We start from the raw sequence: 26853 nt of genomic DNA on the forward strand, positions 1-26853 counted from the left end.
AGGGGTCTGGCGCCCCTCCCCACCCAGACCCCATGGACTGTTTTGCAGCTGGCTCCCTGAAAGGAAAAAAAAACAATCTGCTGAGAGAAAGAAGAGGGTTGCAACCCAGCCTCAACTGCAGAACTAATAAACAAATTAACTTTTGGAGCTGGGAGTGCTAGAGAAGGGATGGGTTCTGGGAAGGAGAGGGCACTTAAAAGCAGGCAACCATTCCCTTGCTCCAAAAATGCTTGATGTCCCACCCCCCCACCACCAAATTTTGTCCCTTCTCCTTTCTCACTCTCTTGACTCCTTATCTTTTTACACTTCAATAGCCCCCTGGCAAAGGCAGAATTACAACTGTTGGAGAGTAATTATCCAGATAATAGCCCAAAGCACATCTTTAAATATTCTGACACTGACAAAACTTCCAGGCTGGGGAAAGGCTTTTAAAAAGGGACAACTTTGTTCCTTTTTTTTTTTATTTAAAAGTAAGACATGTAGCTATTTTCTATCAGACAGCCCAAGTTGAAGGTCTAAGCTAGTCTTGGGGGGAGATACCCAGAACTTCTTTGAATTTCAGTTTCACTTCTGAGGAAAGTCTCCACCCCAGTCTTTAATTGGCAAGTCAGGCTGACCAAGGAATTAAGCTGGAATTGCCCCAAAGAGAAGAGGGGAGAAGGGAACAGTGCCCCTGGGAGACAGCTGGAGTTCCTAGGATTGGGAGAGTGGAGGGAGGTCCAGCTCAATCGGCAGCCCTCCTTCTGGGAACTCAATCCCCAGGGGCTGGAATTCGGAAACCAGCTTCAGTCAGCCATGACCCCAACAGGATCAGAATCATTGGGAGAACTAAAGGCACCTCACCTCCTTACACTGGTGGGGGAGCTAGGGGGCTGGCAAGTGCCACCTGCTGGACAGGATAGGAAAAGCACCGGGTCTGGAGGCCTCACAGGAGGGTCTCATTCTCAGGGAAACTCCATATCCTCCTCCTGAGATCTGGGCCTCTCTAGACTGGGAAAACCTGACGGGTCAGCCATATCTGAGGAGACCCTCTCACAAAAAGGCTACATAGAGGCAGGGCAAGAAACAGAAAAGCAAGAAGTGAAGGATTCTGATTGACTAAATAGAACCTAAGTTAGCAGTCTAGAATTAGTTGAACTGAACACCAAAGGTTAGAGAACAACAAGAAAACCTAGGTAAAAGAGTGAAGACAAGCTCCAGAATAAACTAATCAAGAAAACCAGATGCCTAGATAACTTAAGATAACAAGCCATACTAGGAAACATGAAAATATGGACCAGCCAAAGGAACAAACTAATAGTTCAACAGAGATACAGGAGTTGAGGCAACTAATGCTAAATCCATTCAATGAACTGAGGGAAGAACTAATTAAAGATGTTCAAACAAATCTCCTAAATCAATTCAATGAGCTGAGGGAAGATATGGCAAAAGAGATGAAGGATATAAAGAAAGACACTGGATGACCATAAAGAAAAATTTGTAAACTTGAAAAAACAAATGGCAGAACTTATGGGAATGAAGGGCACAGTGGAGGAGATGAAAAACACAATGGAGGGACACAACAGTAGATTTGAACAGGCAGAAGAAAGGATCAGTGAACTGGAAGACAAGACATTTGAATTCATACACACAAAAGAACAGATGGTGAAAAGAATGGAAAAATATGATCAGGGTCTTAGGGAGCTGAGTGACAGACAATATGAACATATGAATATACATGTTATGGGTATCCCAGAAGAAGAGAGGGGAAAAGGGTCAGAAAGAATAATAGAAGAAATATTCACAAAAAATTTCTCAACTCTTATGAAAGACAGAAAATTACAGATTAAAGAAGTACTGTGTACCCCAAACAGAACAGATCCCAATAGACCTACTCCAAGACACTTACTGATCAGATTGTCCAAAGTCAAAGACAAAGAGAGAATTCTGAAAGCAGCAAGAGAAAAGCAATCCATCACATACAAGGGAAGGTCAATAAGACTACGTACAGATTTCTCTGCAGAAACCACGGAGGCGAGAAGACAGTGGTATGATATATTTAAGATACTAAAGGAGAAAAACTGCCAACCAAGAATTCTATATCCGGGAAAACTGTCCTTCAGAATTGAGGGAGAGATTAAAATGTTTTATCAATAAGAGACGAGCACTACAAGAAATACTAAAGGGAGTGCTACAGGCTGATACGAAAAGACAGGAGAGAGAGGTTTGGAGAAGAGTGTAGAAATGAAGATTATCAGGAAGGGTAAAAGGAGAGAGGGGAAAAAATAAGATATGACATTAAATCCAAAAGACAAAATGGTAGAAGAAAGTACTGCCCTTACAGTAATAACACTAAATGTTAATGGATTAAACCCCCCAATAAAAAGACATAGACTGGCAGAATGGATTAAAAAACAGGACCCATCTATATGCTGTCTACAAGAAACTCACTTTAGACACAAGGACAAAACTAGGCTGAAAGTGAAAGGTTGGAAAAAGTTATTTCATGCAAACAACCAGAAAAAAAAAAAAAGTAGGAGTAGCTATATTAATATCAGACAAATTAGACTTCCAAAGTAAAACAATTAAAAGAGACAAAGAAGGACACTACGTATTAATAAAAGGGTAAATTCATCAAGAAAACACAACAATCATAAATATTTATGCACCAAGCCAGAGTGCCCCAAAATTCATGAGGCAAACACTGAGAACACTGAAAGGGAAGTAGATACTTCTAAAATAATAGTTGGAGAGTTCAATACACTATTCTCATCAATGGATAGAACACTTAGACAGAGAATCAATAAAGAAACAGAGAAGTTGAATTGTATGATAAATGAACTAGACTTGACAGAAATTTATAGAACACTACACCTCACAACAGCAGGATACACTTTTTTCTCAAGTGCTCATGGAACATTCTCTAGGATAGATGACATGTTGGGTCACAAAGCAAGTCTCAACAAATTTAATAATACTATTATTATACAAAACACCTTCTTGGACCATAATGGAATGAAGTTGGAAATAAATAACAGGCAGAAGGTCGTAAAATTCACAAATATTTGGAGGCTAAACAATACACTCTTAGAAAACCAGTGGGTAAAGGAAGAAATTACAAGAGAAATTAGTAAATACCTCGAGGCAAATGACAATGAAAACATATCAAAACTTATGGGATGCAGCAAAGGCGGTGCTGAGAGGGGAATTTATTGCCCTAAATGCCTATATTAGAAGAGAGAACAAAAATTGAGGAACTACCTGTTCACCTGGAGGAACTAGAGAAAGAACAGCAAACCAATCCCAAAGCAAACAGAAGGAAAGAAATAAAGATTCAAGCAGAAATAAATGAAATTGAGAACAGGAAAATAATAGGGAGAATCAATGAAACCACAAGTTGGTTCTTTGAGAAAATCAATAAAATTGATAGACCCCTAGCTAGGCTAACAGAGAGAGAGAGAGAGAGAGAGAGAGAGAGAGAGAGAGAGAGAGAGAGAGGATGCAAATAAATACAATCAGAAATGTGAAAGGAGACATAACTACTGACCCTGCAGAAATAAAGGAGATAATGAGAAGACACTACGAGCAACTATATGCTAATAAATTAAACAACTTAGACGAAATGGACAACTTCCTAGAAAAGCATAACCAACCAACATTGACCAGAGATGAAATAGATGACCTCAACAAACCAATCACAGGTAAAGAGATTGAGTCAGTCATCGAAAAGCTCCCAAAAAAGAAAAGCCTAGGACCAGATGGCACCACATGAGAATTCTACCAAGCATTCAAGAAAGAATTAGTATCAATCCTGCTCAAACTCTTCAAAAAATATTGAAGAGGAGGGAAAGCTACCTAACTCATTGTATGAAACCAACATCACCCTAATACCAAAATCAGACTAAGATACTATAAAAAAAGAAAATTATAGACTAATCTCTTTAATGAATATAGATGCAAAAATCCTCAATAAAATACTTGCAAATCAAATCCAGCAGCACATTAAAAGAATTATACACCACTACCAGGTGGGATTTATTCCAAGTATGCAAGGCTGGTTCAACACAAGAAAATCAATTAATGTAATACACCACATTAATAAATTAAAGTAGAAGAACCACATGATCATCTCAATCGATGCAGAAAAGGCATTTGACAAAATTCAACATCCTTTCTTGATGAAAAACCAAGGCTTTCAGAGTTAAGTAACAAAGAGGCATTCAGAATTTAAAAGGATTTCAATTCTATTCTACCAAACCTAACTTCTTCCTTTTGGTTTCTTTGTTACTTGATAAAATATTCCATATGGGAGACAATTGAAAAGAACTTCAATTGAAGTGTATGATGGTCTCTTTAGCTCCAGCTGTTTTCTGAAAGCTTCTAAACCTTAGAGTATTGGCTCTAAAAGAACCCAATAACTCCCTCAGGCCTGAGAGGCCAGTCTCACAAAAAGAGCATGAACTTTCAGTTACACTACTTATTATATTAATTAATAACACAAATTAAGTTATTTTCAGATTTTCTTTATTCTAGAAAAAGGAACCAGTTAAGGTCTAAGTGAAATGAATAAATATAGGAAAAACCATTCTTGCCAAGATTTCTAGTCAGCTTTCCAAACCCAAACAAGTCCCAGCTGGTTTGGATAAAAACTAGCATTTATGATTTATTTAAATCAAACCCAAACTCTAAGCCTGCAAGTTTTACTATTACTGATTTTTATGGTGTGGCATATTACAAGCCAAGCCAAATGGTTTGTTTCTTTAATGGTATATTTGTGCTTTGGTGCTTTTGTTGCTCCACATACCAAGACCAATAACCTATGGTTAAAAAAAAAAAAATCTTTCATCAGAAACGAAGTGAAATTTTATACATAAAAAAAACCCTAAATATGTACCTTATTTAATAAGTCATAACTTTACACTTAATGCTTTTCATTTAAAATAGGTTAATGAGTCCCCAAACTGACTAAAGCATTAATTAGCAAAATCATTAAGGATGAGTTATAAACACTGTTTCCAGAGCAGAACATGCTGTATACACCTAGTGAGGAAAAAACTCATGGTGAACATTACCTGGAGGCCCACTCGAATTCTTTTGGTTAAGGCACCCTCTGGGAAAGATGCTTGGACAAGGGGCACTGTGGTGCTGCTCAGAATTCCACCTTCAGGACCAATCTGGTTGCTTTCCTGCTTAATCCGTGAAACCACCGCAAAATACTGGGGGAAATCCTTAGTGATAATCCTACAGATACGCTTTTTCCCTAACTCGTCTGGGCTATCAAGTTCTGAAAAGACAGATGAATGAAAAAGCCATGAGAATAAGCATATCTCCAAAACACTTTGAAACAAATTTATAGGTAATTTATTAGCCAATTTACATGCAATAGCTAAATACAGTGTTCATATAAAGACAGACTACAGTGACCTTAAAATTATATCAAGCTTTGCAAAAATATTACAAAGTTTCTCATATATAATATTTGTGGAAAAATATTTCTGCTAGGGAGGAACAAACATCTTTATCAACTGGAATTTTACTACATACAGACAAATTTCCATTCTTCAGGAGGGAAAACCTCATTCTGTGGATTATGCACAATATAATAATCTGTCCTTAAACTGCCAAAAGTGGAAATGAGAAAGAAGTGGCCTTACAATAAAGTGAATAATAATTTAAGTATGTCTGAAATACTTCAGAACTGAATTTGAAAACCTCTTTCAAATGTTTTTTAATTACTCAAATGATTAGTATCATGATCACCAATTTGTTTCCCCACTGATGGTCCTCATGCATTAAACTCAATATATCTACAAATAGGAACATTTTCCTTCCCTCTGTCTACCTCTAAATCTACTTCTCACTTGTAGTTCTAACTTGGGTAAAGGCTTTACAATATACCCATTCCTCCAGTCCAACAGCTTTCATACGTTTCATCTACTGACACTTTATATCTAATAGTCAAAGTCCAGTTGATTGTATTTTGGAAACAGCTTGGGCCCCTGCCAACCACTTTGACAGGCCCTGCCCTGGCTTGCCATAGATTACAAAGACCACCTCCTTACCATCTCCCTGCCATTCGCCTCCCCTTACTCCAGCTCATCCCCCACAGTGCAGATGGATTCATTTTCTTAAAAAAAAATTTTTTTTATGCAACATTCTTGTAGGTTTAATTGGAATAAATGACTTTAAAATCATTTGGAATAATAAACATTTGGGACTAGCCAAGAATATTTTGAAAAAGTAGGTTTGTAAGGAGAATTTTTCTTATAAGATAGTAAAACTTAGTACCACAATAAAACGGTATGATACTGATATAAGAATAGACAAATGGGTCAGGGAGATAACAATAAAGAATCCAGAAATAGATGAAACTTTATATATGTATACCCACACAAACACATCCACGCACATAAATACACACAAATATAGTCTACATGGAAACCCATATGTATTTACTTTTATATATGTTTTATATATGAATTAGATTCATATATTTAAATTTCAAATCAGTAGGGAAAAGTTTATTTGAACGATGGTGTTAGTATAATTGAAAATTTACTTGGAAGAAAAAGCTAAATTGCTTCATCCTATCATAGAAAAGTTCCAGCTGGGTAAAATGCTGAATTATTTTCTAAAAAAATAAAAATATCACCAAAAATTTCAGGATTAGCCTAGAGTAGGGGAGACCTTCCTAGACAAAACTGGAAACAGGGACGTTTAAAAGGCATTTTTTACAGCAGTTTTGTTCACACACCATACAATCCATCCAAAGTGTACAGTCTCTCGGTATAATCGCAGAGATGTGCATTCCACACCACAATCAATTTGAGAACATTCTCATTGCTCAAAAAACAAAAAAAAACACTATAGTCCTTATGCCCCCTATTATTAAGACTTAGCATTGATATAGTACACCTTTGTTACAACCGACACAAGAATATTACAATCGTTACTGTTAACTATAGTCCATAGTTTGCATTAGTTTTATTTTTCCCTTTATACCACCCTATTATTAACACCGTGTAATAAATGATGTATGTTTGTTCTAGTTCATGTAAGAACAGTCATCCTCTATCTTTCCTTCTAGTGACATACACAACCCTAAACGTCCCCTTTCAACCATAATCTCACCCATAATTCACTGCTTTTAGTTATCCTTTTAGTAATGTGCTACAATCACCTCCATCCATTTCAAAACATTTACAATCAACCTTATTAAAAATCCTGTACAAATTAAGCATCAGCTCATTCTCCCTCTTTCTATCTCTTAATAACCTATACTCTAGATGTATGCTCCAAGAGTTTGCTTATTATAATTAGTTCATAATAATGAGACAATACAATATTTGTCCTTTTGTGTCTGGCTTATTTCACTCAATATAGTGTCCTCAAGTTTCATCCATGCTGTCACATGTGTGAGGACTTCATTTCTTAATAGCTGAATAATATTCCATTGTATGTTATACCACATTATGTTTATCCATTCATCAGTTGTTGGACACTTGGGTTGTTTCTGTCTTTTGGCAATTGCGAATAATACTGATATGAACATTGTGCAGATGTCTGTTCGTTTTCCTGCTCTTTCAGATGTCCTGAGCATATACTTAGTAGCAGGATTGTCAGATTATACAGTAATTCTATACTTAGCTTCCCAAGGAGCCGCTGAACTGTCTTCCACAGCAGCTGCACCATTCTACATTCCCACCAGCAGTGAATAAATGTTCCTATTTCTCCACATCCTCTCCAACACCTGTAGTTTTCACACCTAGTAAGTGTGAAATGGTACCCCATTGTGGTTTTGATTTGTATTTCCCTAATAGCTAGTGATGTTGAACATCTTTTCATGTGCTTTTTAGCTATTTGTATTTCCTCTTTGGGAAAGAGTCTATTCAGGTCTTTTGCCCATTTTTAAACTGGGTTGTCTTTTTATTGTTGAGTTGTAGGATTTCTTTATACATGCTGGATATTAAACCCTTACTGGATATGTGGTTTCCAAATATTTCCTCCCATTGAATAGGCTGCTTTTTCACTTTCTTGACAAAATCCTCTGAAGCACAAAAGTATTCAATTTGGGGGAAGTCCCATTTATCTACTTCTTTTGTTGCTTGTGCTTTGGGTGTAAGGTCTAAGAAACCACCTTCTATCACCAGATCTTAAAGATGCTTCCCTACATTTTCTTTAGGAGTTTTATGGTCCTAGCTCTTATATTTAGGTCTTGGATCCATTTTGAATTAATTTTCATATAAGATGTGAGATAGGGTCCTCTTTCACTCTTTTGCATATGGCTACCCAGTTCTCCCAGCACCATGTGTTGCAGATACTCTTCCACCCCAGTTGAATGGCTCTGGCAGCCTTGTCCAAAATCAACTGACCATAGATGTCGGGGTTTATTTTTGAACTCTCAATTCAATTCCATTGATCAATGTATTTATCTTTATGTAAAAGGTATTTTTGACTATATAAAAATGAAAATATTTTCATGACAAAAATAGCAGACTTGAAAGACAAAAGATAGACTAGGAAAGATAATAGCACACATGACAAATAAAGGATGAATATGCTCAACATATTCATATTCATACAAGTTGATAAGATGACAAACCAGCCAGTTGACAAAGGACAAATGTTAGAAACAGGCAATTTACAAGTGTGGGAAAATGGCTAATAAATATATTAAAATGTTCAAACTCACTAATATGCATGGAAATGTCAATTTAAACAAGATACAGTCTCCCTCTACATCTACCTCTTAGATTAGCTAAAACTAAAGAGTAATAACATCTTGTCCTGAGGGAAAAAAATGGGAAAACAAGTACCTTCATTCACTGCAGGTGGGGGTGTGAATGATGATCTTTGAGAAAGTAATCTAGCATCATCTATTTAAAATAAAATGCATGTACCCTTGGACCCAGCAGTCCCATTTGCTGACATCCTTCCTACGGATAGGCAAAGCAACATTGGTTGTAATGACTAAAGCTTGACTCAACCTCCTACATATCCATCAATAAAGGAATGGAATGGTTAGATAAATCGTGGTACATTCACACTCCAGATACTCCTACAGCTATTAACTAGGATGATTCAGATTCATCCATTCACCAAATATTTACCCAGGGCCCACTATGAGCATGTTGTTCCAGGCACTGGGGATAAAGTAGAGAGCAAACTAAAGTCACTGCTCACATTGAACTTAGAGTCTAATGGTTGGGGGGTGGATACACCATTAAGCAAATATGAAAAAAATAAATTAGTTGAGGTGAGGGGATAGAATGTGACCCAAGGTGAGAGTATGTACAACCAGAGGTTAGGTGGAGAGGTCCTTATTTAAATGGGATGAGCTGGAAAGGCATCTCAGAGGAGGTGAGACCGCAGGAGAGACTGGAAGGAGGGACGGAGGGGGCCATGTGGCAGTTCACCAATGAAGTCAATAAAGTGGGGAAGAGGCAAGACGCAGACAGCAATGTGTATACTGTGATCCTCTTTGGGGAAATAAAGTAACCTGCGCATGTATGTTTATTTTTATAAGCCAAATTTGGAGAAAAACCTCAGAGGGATGGGAATGGAGTTGGGGACAGGGAGGTAGGAAGAGGGTGGGAAATGAGACATTATGACTTTGGGGTTTATACAGTTTGGGAAGTTTTATTTGCTACACAGAAAAGGGGGCCAATTCCCAAACTTCAGGGATTTTTGTTTTTTTTTTTCACTGTTCATATAAGCCTTTCTTTGTACCTCTGATACATACGGCACACATCCTACTGTCCCTTACATCTTAACATTTCTGTCTTCCTTATTGGAAACTCAGGGCTGAGATGATGGCTTATTCCAAATAAAACTTTGTAGAATGGCAGAATGGATGATTAGATAATTGGATCAAGGACATCTACTCCTCATTTTACAGATCAACCACTGAACACAGGATGACCCAATAAATCAACTTGAAGAGAAATAGGGTTTAATTCAGATTTAAAACAGAACTGGAATTGTGCTTTTAGTTTCCTAACCTTCCCCTGCCCCTTCCCCTCTGCTCTGTCCAAACTTTACCACTGAGTCACTAGTGAAGTAAAATCAAAGAAAATAAAAGTAAAAAAATTTTAAAGAAGGTCAAAAGAAAAACTGGAAGGAATGAAAGATAAGCTCAGGAGAATATTCTGGGGAGTTTTCACATCTGAGCCATTTATAGGAAATAAAAGCTTTCCATAAGGAGAAAATATATTTCTTTCCTTGTGATTTGGCTTATTTTAAAAAGTCTGAGTTTCCAGAGTTGTAACTGCTGCTACAACCAAGAAAGTCCTGATAATTTGTTTAAATTGTTGTGCAGTATCTTAGCAGCAACTAAATAGAAATTTCTTCACTCCAGCATCAAACTTGTCATTATGTTCTTCAGAAATGGCTTAGGACTCCTTATGATACAAACAATCTAAGACTCAGCCATGAAAATGATATCCTTCAAACAACGAAGACTTCCTAACAAGCTGTGTATTCCAAGAGTATGAAATTTACTCAAGATCAGTCTGGGTCCACAAGACAGAATGAGGCATCATGTGGGGACATGTAGTGATGTGCACCTCTTCACAGTTTGTGTGTGTCAGTGTTGTGATTATGTGCACATACATTTGCAGGAATTTGAGATAGAAGCAACTGTATCACCCTGGAAACTAATAGCAAAGGATTGGGAGGAAGCGCCATATTGTTTAGTAGAGGCAGCCTGGGCATACGTACCTTATTTTACCTTTGATGAAACATTAAAACTACCCCAATATAAAGTGAACATGTACATCTGCTATGCAGCAGAGCTGTGGTAAATGAAGATGCTCAGATTTGTAACTATATAAACAGAGAAGTTCCTAAGAGACATTGCTCAGTGCTCTCCACGCTCACCTTCTGACATCTTTCAGATTTGCCAGAGGATTGGGGACCTTCTGTGTTGTCCTCACTATTTTAAAGCTTTAAGCAGTTCCTCTCACAACATCAAACCTGCATAACTGTTTCCCTTCAACATATTTTGAAAGTAAGCCTCAACAACTGTGGGAATTTTAGGCATTGCAGTAGGCAAGTGGAGACCCTAATTGTTCTCCATGAACCATTCTTTAAATTGAATCTTACATACACTGCCTTCTTGAATTACATAGATTCCCAATCCAATGCTTGATGAAATGGACACACTGTATCTTCATTTAATCAGGTTATATCCTATTTACATGTGTGCTTAAAATGCTTGTAGCTTTTTTTCTGAGAATAAAAATAACTCAATAGAAAAATATTAAAAATACAAAAAAGGATTACTTAAATATTGGTTTGTAAAGGAGGCGTAATCTCTTCAAGAGCTGCAGTCAAAGGAAAGGCTATTAAACTCTAGGATATCTGCATAAATAAGAAAAATGGTGTAGATAATAGGTGATTGTGAGACAGCAAGAAGAGGTGGTGAAAAACAGTCAATAAAATCACTACAGAATTCTATGCCTGGAAAATCTATCACAGGATCTTATTGACCATCAGTAGGACAAAAGTCAAATAAATTATGGTCTATCTCTACTAGGGAATAGTGTGCAATATTTTAAAAACTGGGGTAGAAGCAAATGTTCTAATATGTAAAGCTCTCTAAGACATGTGAAATGAAATGAGTCACAAAACAAAAAACTATGCTCTCATAACAATTGACTGATTAAATCTTTACTTGTATATAATTAAATTTGTAGAATTTACATAAAAATTAGGGGAGAGGGAGAGAAAAATAGGAATGTATTAAAATGAATATAGATACTCATGTATTATTACATGGTAATAATACTATTAATACTAGTACCAATAATAAAACTATCACAGTGTAGATTCAATTCAAGCACATTTTTTCCCTCTGATTTCTTGCCTTTAAAAAAAAAAGGAAACTAAAATAAAATAATGCAATAATCTTAGCAGAATGCTTGAAAACAGGTAAGGAGAGGGCTGCAAGAGGCAATGGAACAAGGGCTCTTGACACTGAGCTACTGTGAAGCCCTGATCTGTGGCCACATTATGCAGCATTGTGGGCACCTTCTGCCAAGGCTTTTGAGTCTAAGGAAATTTGTATTATAATTATTTGTAATTATGTATTAAAACCAGGTTTTCTTTTCATAAAATGTGAATTAACCACACTTAAATTATAATTACATTTGCTATGAGGCCTAGCACATAGTAGGTGTTCAACTAGTACCTACTCAACAGAGAAATCAACTGGGAATTAATGAGACTCAGACACTCTTCATACCGAATATCTGTATAATCCTTTAAAGCTTGCTCTAAAATACATATAGCAGTAGAGACTAGTTATTGCTTATTCTTTTAATAGTTTTATTTTTATTAAAAAAAATGGTATGTGAAAAAGTGACTCTTGTTGTCTTACTTTGTAATTTACTTATTAATGTCAGAGAAGTCTAGCTCTTATGTCCTAGCTATTAGTAACTCAGAAATTACTGTTTACTTGATAGAAACCTGCCCAAACTGAATTAAAAGCTCACGAGAATATAAAACTCCCCTAAAAGTTCCCTATGTTGCAAACTAAAAAGGCCCATCAGAGCAGTCAGATTTTCAGACAAATAGTGATAAAATCTGATAATATAAAAGTAAACAATACCTGTGTTCCTCCCAGGATTGAATGTATATGCATTCAGATATTAAAATGGTCCATTACTCAGGACAGAGAAGCAGGTCTATAGTACCAAGAATATTTACTTTGTTCCTACCCTTTATATACAGAAACACTCTGTAGTGCAAATGTGGTACTATGTCACGTTCACACCCAGATACCTGAGCTCCTAGTGGGGTGTGCCCAAAACTGGTCAGACTATAAGAAACACCAATGCCACATGTTAAAAGCACATATTCCTAGGCTTCTCTCATTGAGATTATGATTTGACAGATGGGTGGACCTTGAAACCTGTTTTTCACACTCAGGAGGACTTTATGACTTGACATGTCTGGGAAACAACATCTTAATGGACTCTCACCTTATACTTAGCCTTAAAATTTTAGTCCATATCATCAAAAACCACGACAACAGAATCCTATGAAAAACAACTCAAGGTCCAAGAAGGTTAAGTGTCAAGAGAAGCTCATGAGGCAACAAAAGATAACCATTATTTTTTAATGGTTTTATTTTTAAAAGGATCTACTATAGCTATAGAATTAAGGGAGAACAGAATCTAAGTTGCTATAGGGCAAACAGGTGCACACAGACATGATTCATAATGCTGCAGGCTATGAAAGGACTTTGAAATATGTCTCTCTCTAGTTCTCTCTCTCTCTTTTTTTAATCTACTAGTAAAGCTTTCACAAAAAAAGGAGATAAAAGGAAAATGAGAGGTGAGTTCTGAAAGACGAAGTTAGGGCCAGGAGAAAGGTTTAAAATTAACCCTTGTTCTTTTTTACTTTATTTTCTTGGAGTAAGAAAAATGTTCAAAAATTGATTGTGGTGACGAATGCACAACTATATGATGGTACTGTGAACAGTTGATTGTTCTCTGTGGATGATTTTATGGTATGTGAATATATCTCAATAAAACTGAATTCTAAAAAAATTAACCCTTACTGAAAGTCTACCTTGTGGCAGGTCAATTATTATGTAATCCACATAGCATTTTGATGAGGTAAGTAAATGACATTTCCAGAAGTTATGTGACTTGCCCACAGTGACTTAGCTGGTCAGTTTCAGAGCTGAAACCATAATGTTGCCCTAGGTAAAGGGGAAAGATGAAATCTCAGATACGTGGACTTCAATCACTGTTTAACACAATGCCTTTGCAGACTGCCTGGCACACAGTGATTCATAAAAGGCAGGTGGTTGAAAAATGGATGAATAATGAATGGATCTGCAAATACCCTGGTCCAAGAGGTGACATAATTTTTTATTGGCCCACTCTATGAGCTGAAAGCCCTGATTACAGTGGCATTTTCTGCTGCATAAGAAATATAAGCTAATGTTCTACAGCTTTTTTGCCCCTCTGATTAATGATAAATTTCTTAAGAACCTTGTAACTCCTTTATTTGTAAAAGGTAGGGCAGCATTCTTGTAACTCTGAGGTTTTGCAACACAGCACTAAGGATCATAAAGTGCTTTACAATATATAAAGGGTCATGGAAACCATAATACAATGAAGCATAAATAAGACGATTAAAATCATGTTTCACTAAGTGACTTCCTTGTAAAGCTTTTAAATAATCATCCTGATTAGTTTTGCCTCCCTCTTATGTGCACATGCCTAAATGTCTCAATAACTTGGTCACATCAGGACAACAGGACTCTCTTTTCAATGTCAAATGAGGTTTCAGAAGGCTGTCTGTGTCTTGGTCAGTTTGGAGTGTGAATAAACTACAGAAGGAATACGACTTCAAGGTTTCACAAAGGAATGATTTCTATATCTAGGGTTTAATTTCTGGTCGGATTAATGCTCTGCTCAGCTTGCTCCCCTAAGAATGGGGTATTTGATATTGAGTGCTGGGAAAAAATGGAGTCTTACAATGTTAGAATCCAAAGGGCAAGCTAGCAAGAATGCGCCTGTGGAAAAATCACTCGAGTTCAAATCCAGCTCTGCAACTAGTGAGCTTGAAACCTTGGGCAAGTTCCTTGACTTCTCTGAGCACCACATTCTTTGCCTATAAGATCAGGATAAGCAATGTTTCTGAGGTGGAGATGATGAGTAAATGATATAAATCCACCCAGCACAATTCACATAATGAATTAGAAAGGTTACATGTTCTTTCCAAAGTCATATAGCTTTGGAGAAGAGGGGAGCCAGAGGGCCAGTTGGTGTCATATCTAAGGCAATATACAAGTTGGATTTTCTTTTCTTTAAACCATCACATCTCTGCTTTGTATGTCTCTGGTGTATAAATCTGAATTGCTGTGGTGGATACCTGAAACTATCAAACTACAACCCAGAACCCATGAATCTCGAAGACAGTTGTATAAAAATGTAGCTTATGAGGGGTGACAATGGGATTGGGAAAGCCATAAGGACCACACTCCACTTTGTCTAGTTTATGGATGGATGAGTAGAAAAATAGGGGAAGGAAACAAACAGACAAAGGTACCCAGTGTTCTTTTTTACTTCAATTGCTCTTTTTCACTCTAATTATTATTCTTGTTATTTTTGTGTGTGTGCTAATGAAGGTGTCAGGGATTGATTTAGGTGATGAATGTACAACTATGTAATGGTACTGATAAACAATCGAAAGTACGATTTGTTTTGTATGACTGCGTGGTATGTGAATATATCTCAATAAAATGAAGATAAAAAAATCTGAATTGCTATCTTTTCTGTTTCATTCAGTATTTTAAAAGAAAATTTCATCTATTAGAAAAAAGTAAATATCAGATAAATTGGGATAAATTGGAGAAAATGAAAGGTAAATCTGTAGTACTCAACTTTAGCTGTAGAATATGTGGAACAACAGAACATCTGTAATATTTTCATTGAAATAGGTAAAAAAAAATAATAGACATTCATCGCTTTGGAATTAAAGTTCAGCTCTAAGATGCAGCATCTGTAACAAGCCTACTTATGATGTTACAGAAAAAAAATTAAATGATATAACTTGACCCTTCTTCCTCAACATAAGTATAATAGTTAATATTTTTTTAAGTATTTTAAAAAAAACCTTTACTTTGAAATATAAACTCACAAGAGGTGGCAAAATACAGAGAGATCCCATGGACCTTTACAATTTTAATAACAACCCATATTCTTATTCAATTCTGGCCACTATTTTACATCCTTACTTAGGAACCTTCTTTGTTTTTCAGATTTGTACAATGCATTTAATGATAATGATGCAGAATATCTGGAAACTGTGAAATACCTGCTTGTTTTTCCTCCAGTTTTAGCAATCCATATAATTTCTGACATGCATATGTTAAGAGTTATTTTTAGAAAACAGAATTTCTAGTCATTATATACTTATGAGGTATTAAAAAATCAGGAAGAGGTAGTTATTTTTTGAACTCTATTTTCTGTGGTTAAGTATAAGATTTCTTTGTGCTCTGTGTGCAGAGTGACTACAACTTGTCCCAGAGCCTTCCCTAGCCCTTCCCTTCCTTCCCCATTAGGTTGTGGCCTGCCTTCCTTCAGAAAGTTGCTTGTTTCCCATGTTACACACAGCTGTCTCAGGTATGGGTCAGTGGATTATTGAGGAAATGGGTTTCCAAAAGTGGGGCATTTGCCTGGACACGAGTCATTCATTACTCCATTCAACAAACTATGATGAAGTGACAACTCTGTGCCAAAAGCTGTTACAAGCACTGGACGTAACAGCTGTCAACAAGTCAGAGCCAGTCCCTGCCCTCATGGACTTTACAGTCCATTTGGGAAGACAGAAAATTCCAAAGTTGCATGTTACAAATGAAAACAGGCCAGGTGTTGTGGGCCTCTATATCAGGATATAGCGTAGCATGGGGTTTAGGGAAGGCTTCCTGGTGGAAGAGAAATGGAGCAGGGGTGCCTAGTCGCATTTAAATAAGCATTCCAAGTTTTTCCTCCATGATTGCAGATAAAGAGCCTCATTGTCTTTCCATTTGTTTCTCCATGTTTTTTCCATGAAAATTTTTTTTCCATAGTTGCTTACTTTTCCATTAGTGTAAATAAGAAGAAATTGTTTTCAGGCAATTAACACAACGATGTCATCTTCTTCAACCCATTATTTAAATTATTACTACAACCACGCAAAAATCAATTAATATTAATATAATCCTGTCTTCAAAAACCAGAATCATATATTGTGTCTTAAAGCGAACACCCAGAGTGTGCAGCACATACTAGTGCACTGAACTCCAAGGTGCTTAGACCTGCTGTGAGCAGCTTCTTGGCCTCATGATTCATACTGATGCTAAAGGGAATAGAGATTGGTGCCCCATCTCTCAGTCTTGAGACTTGCTTCACTGTCCTTGGAGAGCTACGAGCCCGACTCTGCCTACCATGTGGGGCAGGGTATCATTATTTTGACCCACTAGAGTTCCATGAAGACATATAATTGCTGAAAAATCCATATTCAAAGAAATAGGTAAAACTTGACAATATTAATTAATGTTTTTTTCTTTGGTCCAATTTTCATTTCCTGACTGGTTGGAGTAGGAAAACTTCTGGTACAGCTTCCTTTCCTTTTGCAATGTGATGGTCATCATTCAATTAATTTTAAAATGCCAATCTTCATGGCAAGGGACTGAAAGCAAATTAGTATCCTGTTGTGATTTAATGAGTGGTTTGGGGTATGCTTTTTTTTTTTTTTTGCACCCAAGCCACAATTCTGATTTGATTAAGTTTTTATTTTCGCCTTTGCGATTTTTCAAAACTGTTACCAGATTTCTCCAACAGATGGTGCTGTGTACAACATAAAGCTATGTATTTCATTTTTCAGCATTCAAGTGCTTCTACAATCTGATTTGACACTTCAAGATTAATTTTTGTCTCATGACTGTTAAATGAAAAACAAGAAAATTAAATCAAAATGGACCAAAGTGGTAATTTCTAACTAAGAAATCCATTTCTAAAATATTGTTGATCTTGTTAGATTATAAATTATGGCAAGTTTATTCTCTGTTACATAACATTACAAGTACCAATTCCCCTTGCTTGATTTGGTTCACAATAAAACAACAGCATAATTATTAATCAAAAATGCATTATCTTAAAAACCTCATGTGCTCTCATCTGAAAGTTAATCAATGAGAAGAAAATATTTCCCTAGCATTATAAAATTGAGTTCAGAGAACTTCAGCAACATTTAGCTCCAGCACAGTGATTGGGAATTTAAAATAATAGCAATATGATTCCTAGTTTTGTGTAATACTAAGATAGCAGAGATTTTGATCTAAAAACTTAGTAAGTCAAAAAGAGTCTACACACTATTCAGAGCAGTGCTCTCCAACAGAAATATAACGCAAGTCACATATGTAATTTTAAATTTTCTAATGGCCACAAAAATAAAGAAGTGAAATTAATTTTAATAGTTTTACTGCACCAATAATATATCCAAAATATTACCATTTAACATGTAACCAATATAAAATTATTAATGAGCTATCTTTCTTTGTACTAACTCTCTAAAATTTGGTGTATTTTACATTGCAGCACATCTCAATTTGCACTAGCCCCATTCCAAGTGCTCAATAGCCACATGTAGCTACTAGTACCGCATTGAACAGCACAACACTAGAGCGTTTCTCAAGCTCTCCAATTTCCAAGTTAAAGGACATCTAAGGAAGTAGATTCTTGTACTAGTAAATGCTCCCAGGTCTAGCATAACTACAAACTGCAAAACACCCCTTGAGGTCTGACTTTGGGGGCACAATTTTAAACATGTCTGAACTTCATAAGTAAGGTTTTAATTAAACTTAGAAAGTGGATTCAATTTGGTGCACTTTAAAATGATGTTTTCTGAGGGAAGAGAATGTATGTTTGTTTTCTGCTCTACAGTCTTTTTTTTTTCCTACTGAGAAAAAACAAATTGACAAATGTTAGAACAAGATCTCTGTCTGCTGCCAAAGAGAAAAGCTGCTCCTGCCACCCGACACCTTAGTGGTAACAGCAGATTCTTCACACCCAGACCAACTGTCTTCTGTCATTTTAGCCTCTTGCTTCAGCGGAGCTTTGCTAACACACCTGCTTCATTAACATAACCATTGCTGCTTTGTCCCTGGGATTGGTGGTGATAGAAATAACTCTTAATTCTACCTTATTTTGCAATTACAATTTTTCCTGAATACATGTCATATTCTTTTGAGTCACACAGGAACTAAAAGGTTGCCTTGATTAGTAATGGAAAATTTAAATAGCAGCTGACATTTACGTGACATTTTTGTTCTATACAAAGCACATTCATAGGCACCCTTCATTTGAGAACATACAGAGGCAAAGGAGTGTTGTAGAAGGACAACTAATTATATTTGAAGTCAGAAGTCCTGAATTTGAAAGTTTAGGTCTATCTATTTATTATTTCCTGAAAGAGTGGTGGTGATGGAGGTAGATGTCATCATTATCAACCATGACCAGGGGCTTCTACTAGCTCATATGGCACCTTTGTGAAATTAGCAAAGAGTACCCACTTGGGGTAGACACAACCCTACCGGTACATGGCTTGGCAACTAGACAGCTTTGAGCAAATTAGAAGATTGTCCTTTTGTCCTGTAGGACAGCATTAGGATAGACCACTTGGCAGGTGGACTCACTCTTTCAGCCAGGAGCCCCTGTGCAGAGGCCAGCCTGCACTGCCCTGTGCAGAGGCCAGCCTGCACTGCACTGTACATGGTAGCCACGACTGCCACTAACATTGGTTCTCCTGTATCAGGCATCATGCTAACACTTCACATATAAGAGCTCATCTATTCCTCATTAGTTCCCCATGAGTTACATAATATCACCACCATCACATTACAGATGAACCAAAGTTTAAAGAGATTGAGTGATGCTTAGGGTCACATAGCTAGTAAGCGGTGGAGCCAGGATGGGAATTCTGGGCTAGGTGACTTCCATAGAGCATGATCTTAACCCACCACATTACACTGGGCAAATTAGCCTTTTCCTTGAATCTGTCTTTCCCTGGAGTTATTTTAACAATTACATTTGTGCACATGGAAAGGCTTTGAAATTTTTAATTAAGGTGAAATTCACATAAAATTAACCATTATAAAGTGAACAATTCAGTGGCATTTAGTACATTCACAGTTTTGTGCTACTACTAACTTTATTTAGTACATGAGACTTCAAAACAGTCTCATCACCTCAAAAGGGAACTCTGTATCCATTAAGCATCTGCTCTCCATTCCCTCTTCTCCCCTAACCCCTGGCAACTACCAATCTGCTTTCTATCTTGATGGATTTACCTATTCTGGATATTTCATATAAATGGAATCATACGATATGTGATCTTTTGTGCCTGGCTTCTTTAACTTTAGCATAATGTTTTTGATTTTCATCTAGGTTGTACCAAATATCAGTATTTCATTTCTTTTTTATGGCTGAATAACATTCCATTGCATGGATATACCACAATTTGTTTATCTACTCATCCTTTGGTGGACATTTTAGATTATTTCTACCTTTTGGCTATTGTGCATAACATTGCTATGAACATGCCTGTACATATATTTGCCTATGTTTCCAATTCTTTGGGATCAAATTGCTAGATCATATGGTAAGTCTATGTTTAACTTTTTGAGGAACCGCCAAACCGGTTTCCACAGTGGCTGAGACATTTGATGTTCTAAGCAACAATGTATAAAGGTTCCAATATGTCCACATCCTTGCCAACACCTGTTATTTTCTGTTTTTATTATTATTATTATTATTATTATTATTATTATTATCATCCTAGTGGGTGTAAAGTTAACATCTCATTGTGGCTTTATTTGCATTTCAGCTTTGCAACTTTTAACATACTCTAGAACCATGATTTGATCTTTACAGCTATGTTGTGTAGCAAACATTGGTGGTCAAACTACTGGCTAAAATGATTCTTAAACACGTGTGTTTTAAGATTTCAAGAGAAGAATGTGCAACAGGACTGGTTAAAATACAGCAAATAGAATTCATTTATGGAAATGGAGGATTAAAAAGGAGACATTTATAATAAGTCAGGCTTTACCAAGGGTCACTTGCCATAGATAGCAGTTGAAGTTTAATTATTAAGAACTAAGGAAATTAATAGGTTAAATAAAATAATGGTAGGAACAATTTTTTTCTCTTTAAGGTTACGTTGAGTGTCCTAATCATTGGTTTATTTCATGCACTATTTTTGTCTTGCTAATTAACAAATATCCAAAGCAGATAAAGGCAAGGAACAGAATACATACAAACATGAAACCTCCTAAATGGTGCATATGCTTCTGTCTCCACTAGAATTTTGACTAGTTGGCCCTTCAAGAGAGAAGATAGGTTGGTTGTTTTTCCCATTTTTTGTTTGTGGCCTTTTTTTTTTTTGATAGTTTTTTTTTTTTTTTTTAATAACTCAATTTTATTGAGATATATTCACATACAGGTTGATTTTTAAAGGATAGATTTTTATCTTTGCCTCTCTTTTTATGGGGGGCAGGGTGATATTCCAATGGAAGAGACTTTGGGGGTAGGAAAAGTGTGGTGGTAAGTTGGGCTTGAGCTTGCTATGAAATGTGATTAACTGTGCTTCAATTATAATGTGTGCAGTACTTCTTTTATCATTACTCTTTTATCATTATCTTCACCATCATCATTATTTTATTTAATTCAGGAAGAAAATCACTGTACCTTGAAAAAATTAATCCTCATTTTTGTTCTAGTGGCCAGTATTTGGGTCTTTAAACTGTAAGTATTTACATTTCCTTTTAACTGGTCTAAGATGGAACCAAAGTTTATCTGGTCTTTAAAATGTAGCAAAGAAACTGTATCTTTTATTTCCAAGATAACACATAGAATCCAGGACAGAGGGTTATATCATTGCTTCTTTAAAAAGTCCAGCAGATGCCCTCAGCTTGGCAGTGTCTGGGGCATCGTTTATCTTAGTGAACATATGGCTAATTTCTATTTGAAAACTAGTTTATTAAAAACAGAATAAAGATATGTCAGCATGAAATCAAGGAAATGCATTCCATAAATAAAGTTAAAAAAATTTTTAATTCTACTTCTGCTGATAGGACATCCTATAATGTATGCTAAAAAATGAAGGAGAATATATTATTAGAACACTTAATATTCTAGAGCTGCACTGCCCACTGAGATAGCCACTGGCCACATGTAGCTATTTGAAATTAATTACACTAAAAGAAATTAAAAATCACCTTCCTCAGTTGCACTAACCACATTTCAAGTGTTCAAGAGGCACATGTACCTAGTGATTAGTGTTTTGGATGGCACAGATAAAGAGCATTTCCATCATCATAGAAAGGTCTGTTGAGCAGTCCTGTGATAGAATATTCAGTATTATTCCTAGAATATTGTTATCTTTTCAGAATTTTTCTCTAAGTAAATGCTCTTTAACTTTCTTCTCCTGGACATTAACATTAATGGAGTTTAGGGGAAGGAGGTATAGTCTAATGAGATCTTTCCTCCAGAGAGCTACGTATTCTGTCACAGTTCACCCTTCTATCCACTCACTCAGGATTTAGCAAGTGTCTAAATCATCACTGTACCTGTCCTGGAGATTCAAAGATGATTAAGACATGTTTCCTAGCTTCAAGGAATTTATAGTATTGTGGTAGCTATCCATTTAAAAAAAAAAAAATCCTGTGTAGTAGATGTCACGTTTTAAAAATCAGTAATCCACTTTAGAACTAAGAAATACTGGATAACTGAAAATATTTTTATACTTTGCCTTAAAACAATAAAAACAGTCCTCTGTGGAAAAACCATTTCTCTCACTCTTTCCATTTTTTTAAATTCTGAATCATCCCTGTTCTTTTACCAGAATAAGACAATCTATTGTCTTAGGTTTCATTCTTTTAAAATTTTTTGTTTGTTTTTTTGAAAATGTCCTTATAAGACAATGATGCTCTCTGTGCTTTAAAACAAGTTAATAAAAATTAGAAACCTTGATTACCATGGAATGTTCCTAGCCAGCAAAATCATTTGACGTTGTATATAGTATATAATGTGATATCAGAACTCATTTAAAATAACCATTCTTTTGGAACTTTAGATCTAGAGGTTTGTAGGAATTTTCTTTTTGAGGTTTATTTTCTTCTCCTCAGGACACACATTTCTAAAATAAGTGGGATAGAGTTAAAAGTCTTTGAAAATAGGTAGAACTAGATTTCAACCCCAGTCCTACTACTTAGAAAGGTGACATTAGATAAGTTACTTGATCTCGCTGTACTTCAGTTCCCTCATCTGTAAAATGGATTTAAAGTATCTACTTTGCAGTGCTATGCTTTCTTTTTAAATTTTCTTGTATAAAGACATTTATCAGAGCTTCAAGTATTCTAGAAACTCAACAATTAATAGTTTCCTCCTACTTTGCTAGAAACACATCTTTAAATTCATGGTTGACTGCAATTAATGTCTTACACAAAAACCTTTGGCATTACAATTGTTTCTACAGAATGAATATAATAGTAATAATAAGTGATATTTATCAAGGCTTTACTATGTGACTAGTATTGTATTTCCTAAGTGCTTCATATGGTTATTTTTATTTTTTCTCAATAATAGCTCTTTGAAGTAAGGCAGGTAATATCCATTTTAAACAGAGGCTTGCAGGGATCAAAAACCTTGCCCAAGGTCATCCTGCAAAGCAGGAGAGCACCTCTCAAACACAGGTCTAAATGGCTCCTTTGTCCACATTCTGAAACCACCAGGGACTGTGCAGATGCATTCCAAAACCAAATGAAATAGTTTAAAAAGCAAATGCTAAAAGGGTGAATTTTATGGTATATGAGTTATATTTCCAATAAAGCTGTTATTTTTAAAAAATGCTGAATTTGTAATGATAAAGAAATGAACTAAAGGTCAGCCCTGATTTTTTCTCTCCAACATCAACTTTATTTTATGGTGAGCTAAGTCTCTAATTGTTTTTTTATATTTTTGTTTAGGAAAACTCTGCTTCGAGCACCTACTCTCAAAACAGTCAGTTCCCAATGTCTGCTAAGAAAAACTCCCCTGGTTCTAAGGGTCAGACAAGCCCGAAGAAACTGTGTACAAGAAAGTCACATTCTCAGCTATCTACAAGTCTTACCAAGTCAAAGAGTAAGAGTCTGAAACTACCTCACACTCCAGTAATTAGCCTGCAACTTATCTTTTAAAAATGATTCTGCCCCAAGACAAATTAAAAATTCATGAAGGCTCTCTCTCTCTAACTGAGCCATCTCGACAGGTGAACTCACTGCCCTCCCTGCTACGTGGGACCCGACTCCCAGGGTTGTAAATCTCCCTGGCAATGCAGAATGTGACTCCTGGGCATGAATGTGGACCCGGCATCGTGGGACTGAGAGTATCTTCTTGACCAAAAGGGGGATGCAAAATGAGATGAAATAGTTTCAGTGGCTGAGAGATTCCAAATGGAGTCGAGAGGTCACTCTGGTGGACATTCTTATGCACTATATAGATAACACCTCTTAGGCTTTAATGTACTGGAATAGCTAGAAGTAAATACCTGAAACTACCAAACTCCAACCCAGCAGTCTGGACTCCTGAAGACAATTATATAATAATGTAGATTACAAGGGGTGACAGTGTGATTGTGAAGACCTTGTGGATCACACCCCCTTTATCTAGTGTATGGATGAGTAGAGGAATGGGGATAAAAACTAAAGGACAAATGGGGTGGGATGGGGGGATGATTTGGGTGTTTTTTTTTCACTTTTATTTTTTATTCTTGTTCTGGTTCTTTCTGATGTAAGGAAAATGTTCAGAGATAGATTGTGGTGATGAACGCATAACTATGTTATCATACTGTGGACAGTGGATTGTATATCATGGATGATTGTATGGTATGTGAATGTATTTCAATAAAACTGAATTTAATAAAAAAAAAAAATCATGAAGGGCACTGAAATAGTCTGGGACAAAACTGAATGAGATGAGCAAAAAGGGTATGGAAATAATAATTCCAGAAATAAAATGTGAATGTCTCTCCTTAAAAATGCTCTGCATGCTTTGCATACCTTCCATTGTTATTTCACCCTCTCTTTTGCCATTTTTTATTCAGAAAACCTTCTTGGATTTTGGAAAGATTCATATATTTGATTAAAGACTGAAAGAACTATCAGAATATTTGGACATTTGTATTGGTGGGGGTGGGGTGGGGGAGTGCTTCGATTAAATGGAACTTCGTGCCTTAGACAGATAAACAGCCATAAATGCTCAGGAACCTGAACCTTAACTCAAAATAAAAACCTGTGAAATTCAGATATCATCACATTTGGTCAGGTCATTCCTTTGTTGATTTTTGCCTGCTGACATTTACAGACACATATTTACCTTCATCCATGCCATTAAGTAACTCGGTTAAATCTTCATTTTTACTGTCAAACTGATGTTCTTTCCAAGTTTCACCATTTTCACTTCGAAGAACAATGAGTTCTCTCTCTTTTCCTCTCATTGACCCAAAGTGAGGAATTTCCACTATGACAGGGCTGGAAAAAAATTCCACATTATTTTGGTATTCATTTAAATACACCTATAGTATATTTAAAAAATGTTTCATTAACAGTACTCATTTGAAAATCAGAGGTGCCACTAAGGTTGGGAATGATTTCAAAGCTGCAGAATCATATGCTAATTAAATAATAATATATTAGAAGCCTGATAACATGCCATCATTCATTCATTCGCAAACAATTCTTCAGGGCCTACTATCTGTTAGGCATTGGATCTAATGGGGCTAAATATTCAGCACATGTAAACAGGAATTTTGAATCAAGGAATTGAATGTTACCAAAATAGACCATAAGAAAAATAGAAAGTTCGGTCCATTTTTAAAAACTTGACAGGGATATCATATAATACAAAATGCTAATGATTTAAAAGGACACAGTCATTTCTTTAAAAAAATTCTGTAAATTTCCTATTATGAAAGATTACTTATATCTGCCCCCCCACCCTTGGCAAGAAAACAATCAATATAATAATCCACTCCCTCCAAAAGTCAGTTGGATTTTTATGGCCTGTATAGTTAAAACAGTTTCCCTGGTTTTTCAATTTGTGAAATGGTAGCAGGCAGCTTCATTTCCTGGCTCTAGTATAACTTTCAGAGGAATACTTAAACTTTCTGAAAAAGTACTTATTGGTTTGAAATCATCACATAATGATATATTAATATTTGACAGTGTCCTTTTGCAAAGGAATGTGAAAGAATGGCTGCAATTGAAGAAAGCCAATCAAGCCATGGGAAAATAATTTTCTTAAATTTTAAATTAGGATAGATATTTAAAAAAGACGAATGGAAGTAAGCAGATCACAATCACATACAGTTTATGTAGTTGGATTGTGCAGCTTTTTTATGACATTTAAGTAGACAGTATCGTTATTCTCCTACAGAGGTTGTATGTAACCTCACCTCTTAACCTAAGTGTTTATGTACCTGTGATAACAGAAGAGACAAGCTTAAATAGATAAGAGCATAAAAGGGACAATAATTTTAATGGCCAAATAACAAGTATAAAACAAATGAATATTTAAAAGCATTCACTTAAAATGAAGGTGATAAATTTTGTTTCACATAATAATTATAACTCATTCAAATTAAGGAAATTTAAAAATAATTTAAAAATGCTTTTAATTGATAGAAACAAAATCAATGATTCTTAATGTTAATAATTCCAAGAGTTAAGATATTTACCATAGTTTTTAACCACACCTTAATTAACATAAAAAAATTTTTTTTGAGAGCAAGATACAATCTTTGCAGGTAACGTGTCAGATACTGTCTCTGTAAATATTTCAGGAATGTGGCTTCGTGTATGACATTCAACAGTATTGGAGAAAAGGTATGAACAAGGGTCTTTGACCAAGGTGAAAGCCAAGCATAACTTTTCATAACAGGTTTCCTCATGCAGACTGCCAAGGCAAAACACCAATCAGACAAACAAGCGAACAAATAAATACCAATACATTTCAGCTTAAAACAAAACAGAACAAAACAATTTAATAACTTTAGAATAGTCTGTTGCCTATTTAGTTTGCTTTAAATATTTTGTATCCTCAACATCATTCAAAATCTTATTTACTTATTTAAGATTTTTCCTTCTCAAAGTAAAGGTTACATAGAGCTCATAAGTACTTATATTTAAAATGCAATTGCACTCACACACATATATACATACATACGTACACACATACACACACACAGCCGTTTATAGCAAATGCTGATTCAAAGCCTGCAAACACCTTGTCTTACACTGGGTGAAAACTAAAGATTATCATTCGGTCTTAGAAAGCA

At 35.8% G+C, this 26853-nt stretch overlaps 1 protein-coding gene across 17 annotated transcripts in view; it reads right to left on the bottom strand.

Moving 5' to 3' along the window:
- Nucleotides 1-26853, bottom strand: part of ANK3 (ankyrin 3) — a 516597-nt gene that overhangs the window by 53387 nt on the left and 436357 nt on the right. For all 17 annotated transcript variants that reach the window (XM_037804170.1, XM_037804174.1, XM_037804175.1 and 14 more), the window contains 2 exons: nucleotides 24894-25048; nucleotides 5052-5263 (listed from right to left, as the gene is read on the bottom strand). In XM_037804170.1, coding sequence (XP_037660098.1) covers nucleotides 5052-5263; nucleotides 24894-25048 — 367 coding nt within the window. The remainder of the gene's footprint in view (nucleotides 1-5051; nucleotides 5264-24893; nucleotides 25049-26853) is intronic.

Source organism: Choloepus didactylus, chromosome 15 (genome assembly GCF_015220235.1).
Source record: "Choloepus didactylus isolate mChoDid1 chromosome 15, mChoDid1.pri, whole genome shotgun sequence".
NCBI classification, from domain to species: domain Eukaryota; kingdom Metazoa; phylum Chordata; class Mammalia; order Pilosa; family Megalonychidae; genus Choloepus; species Choloepus didactylus.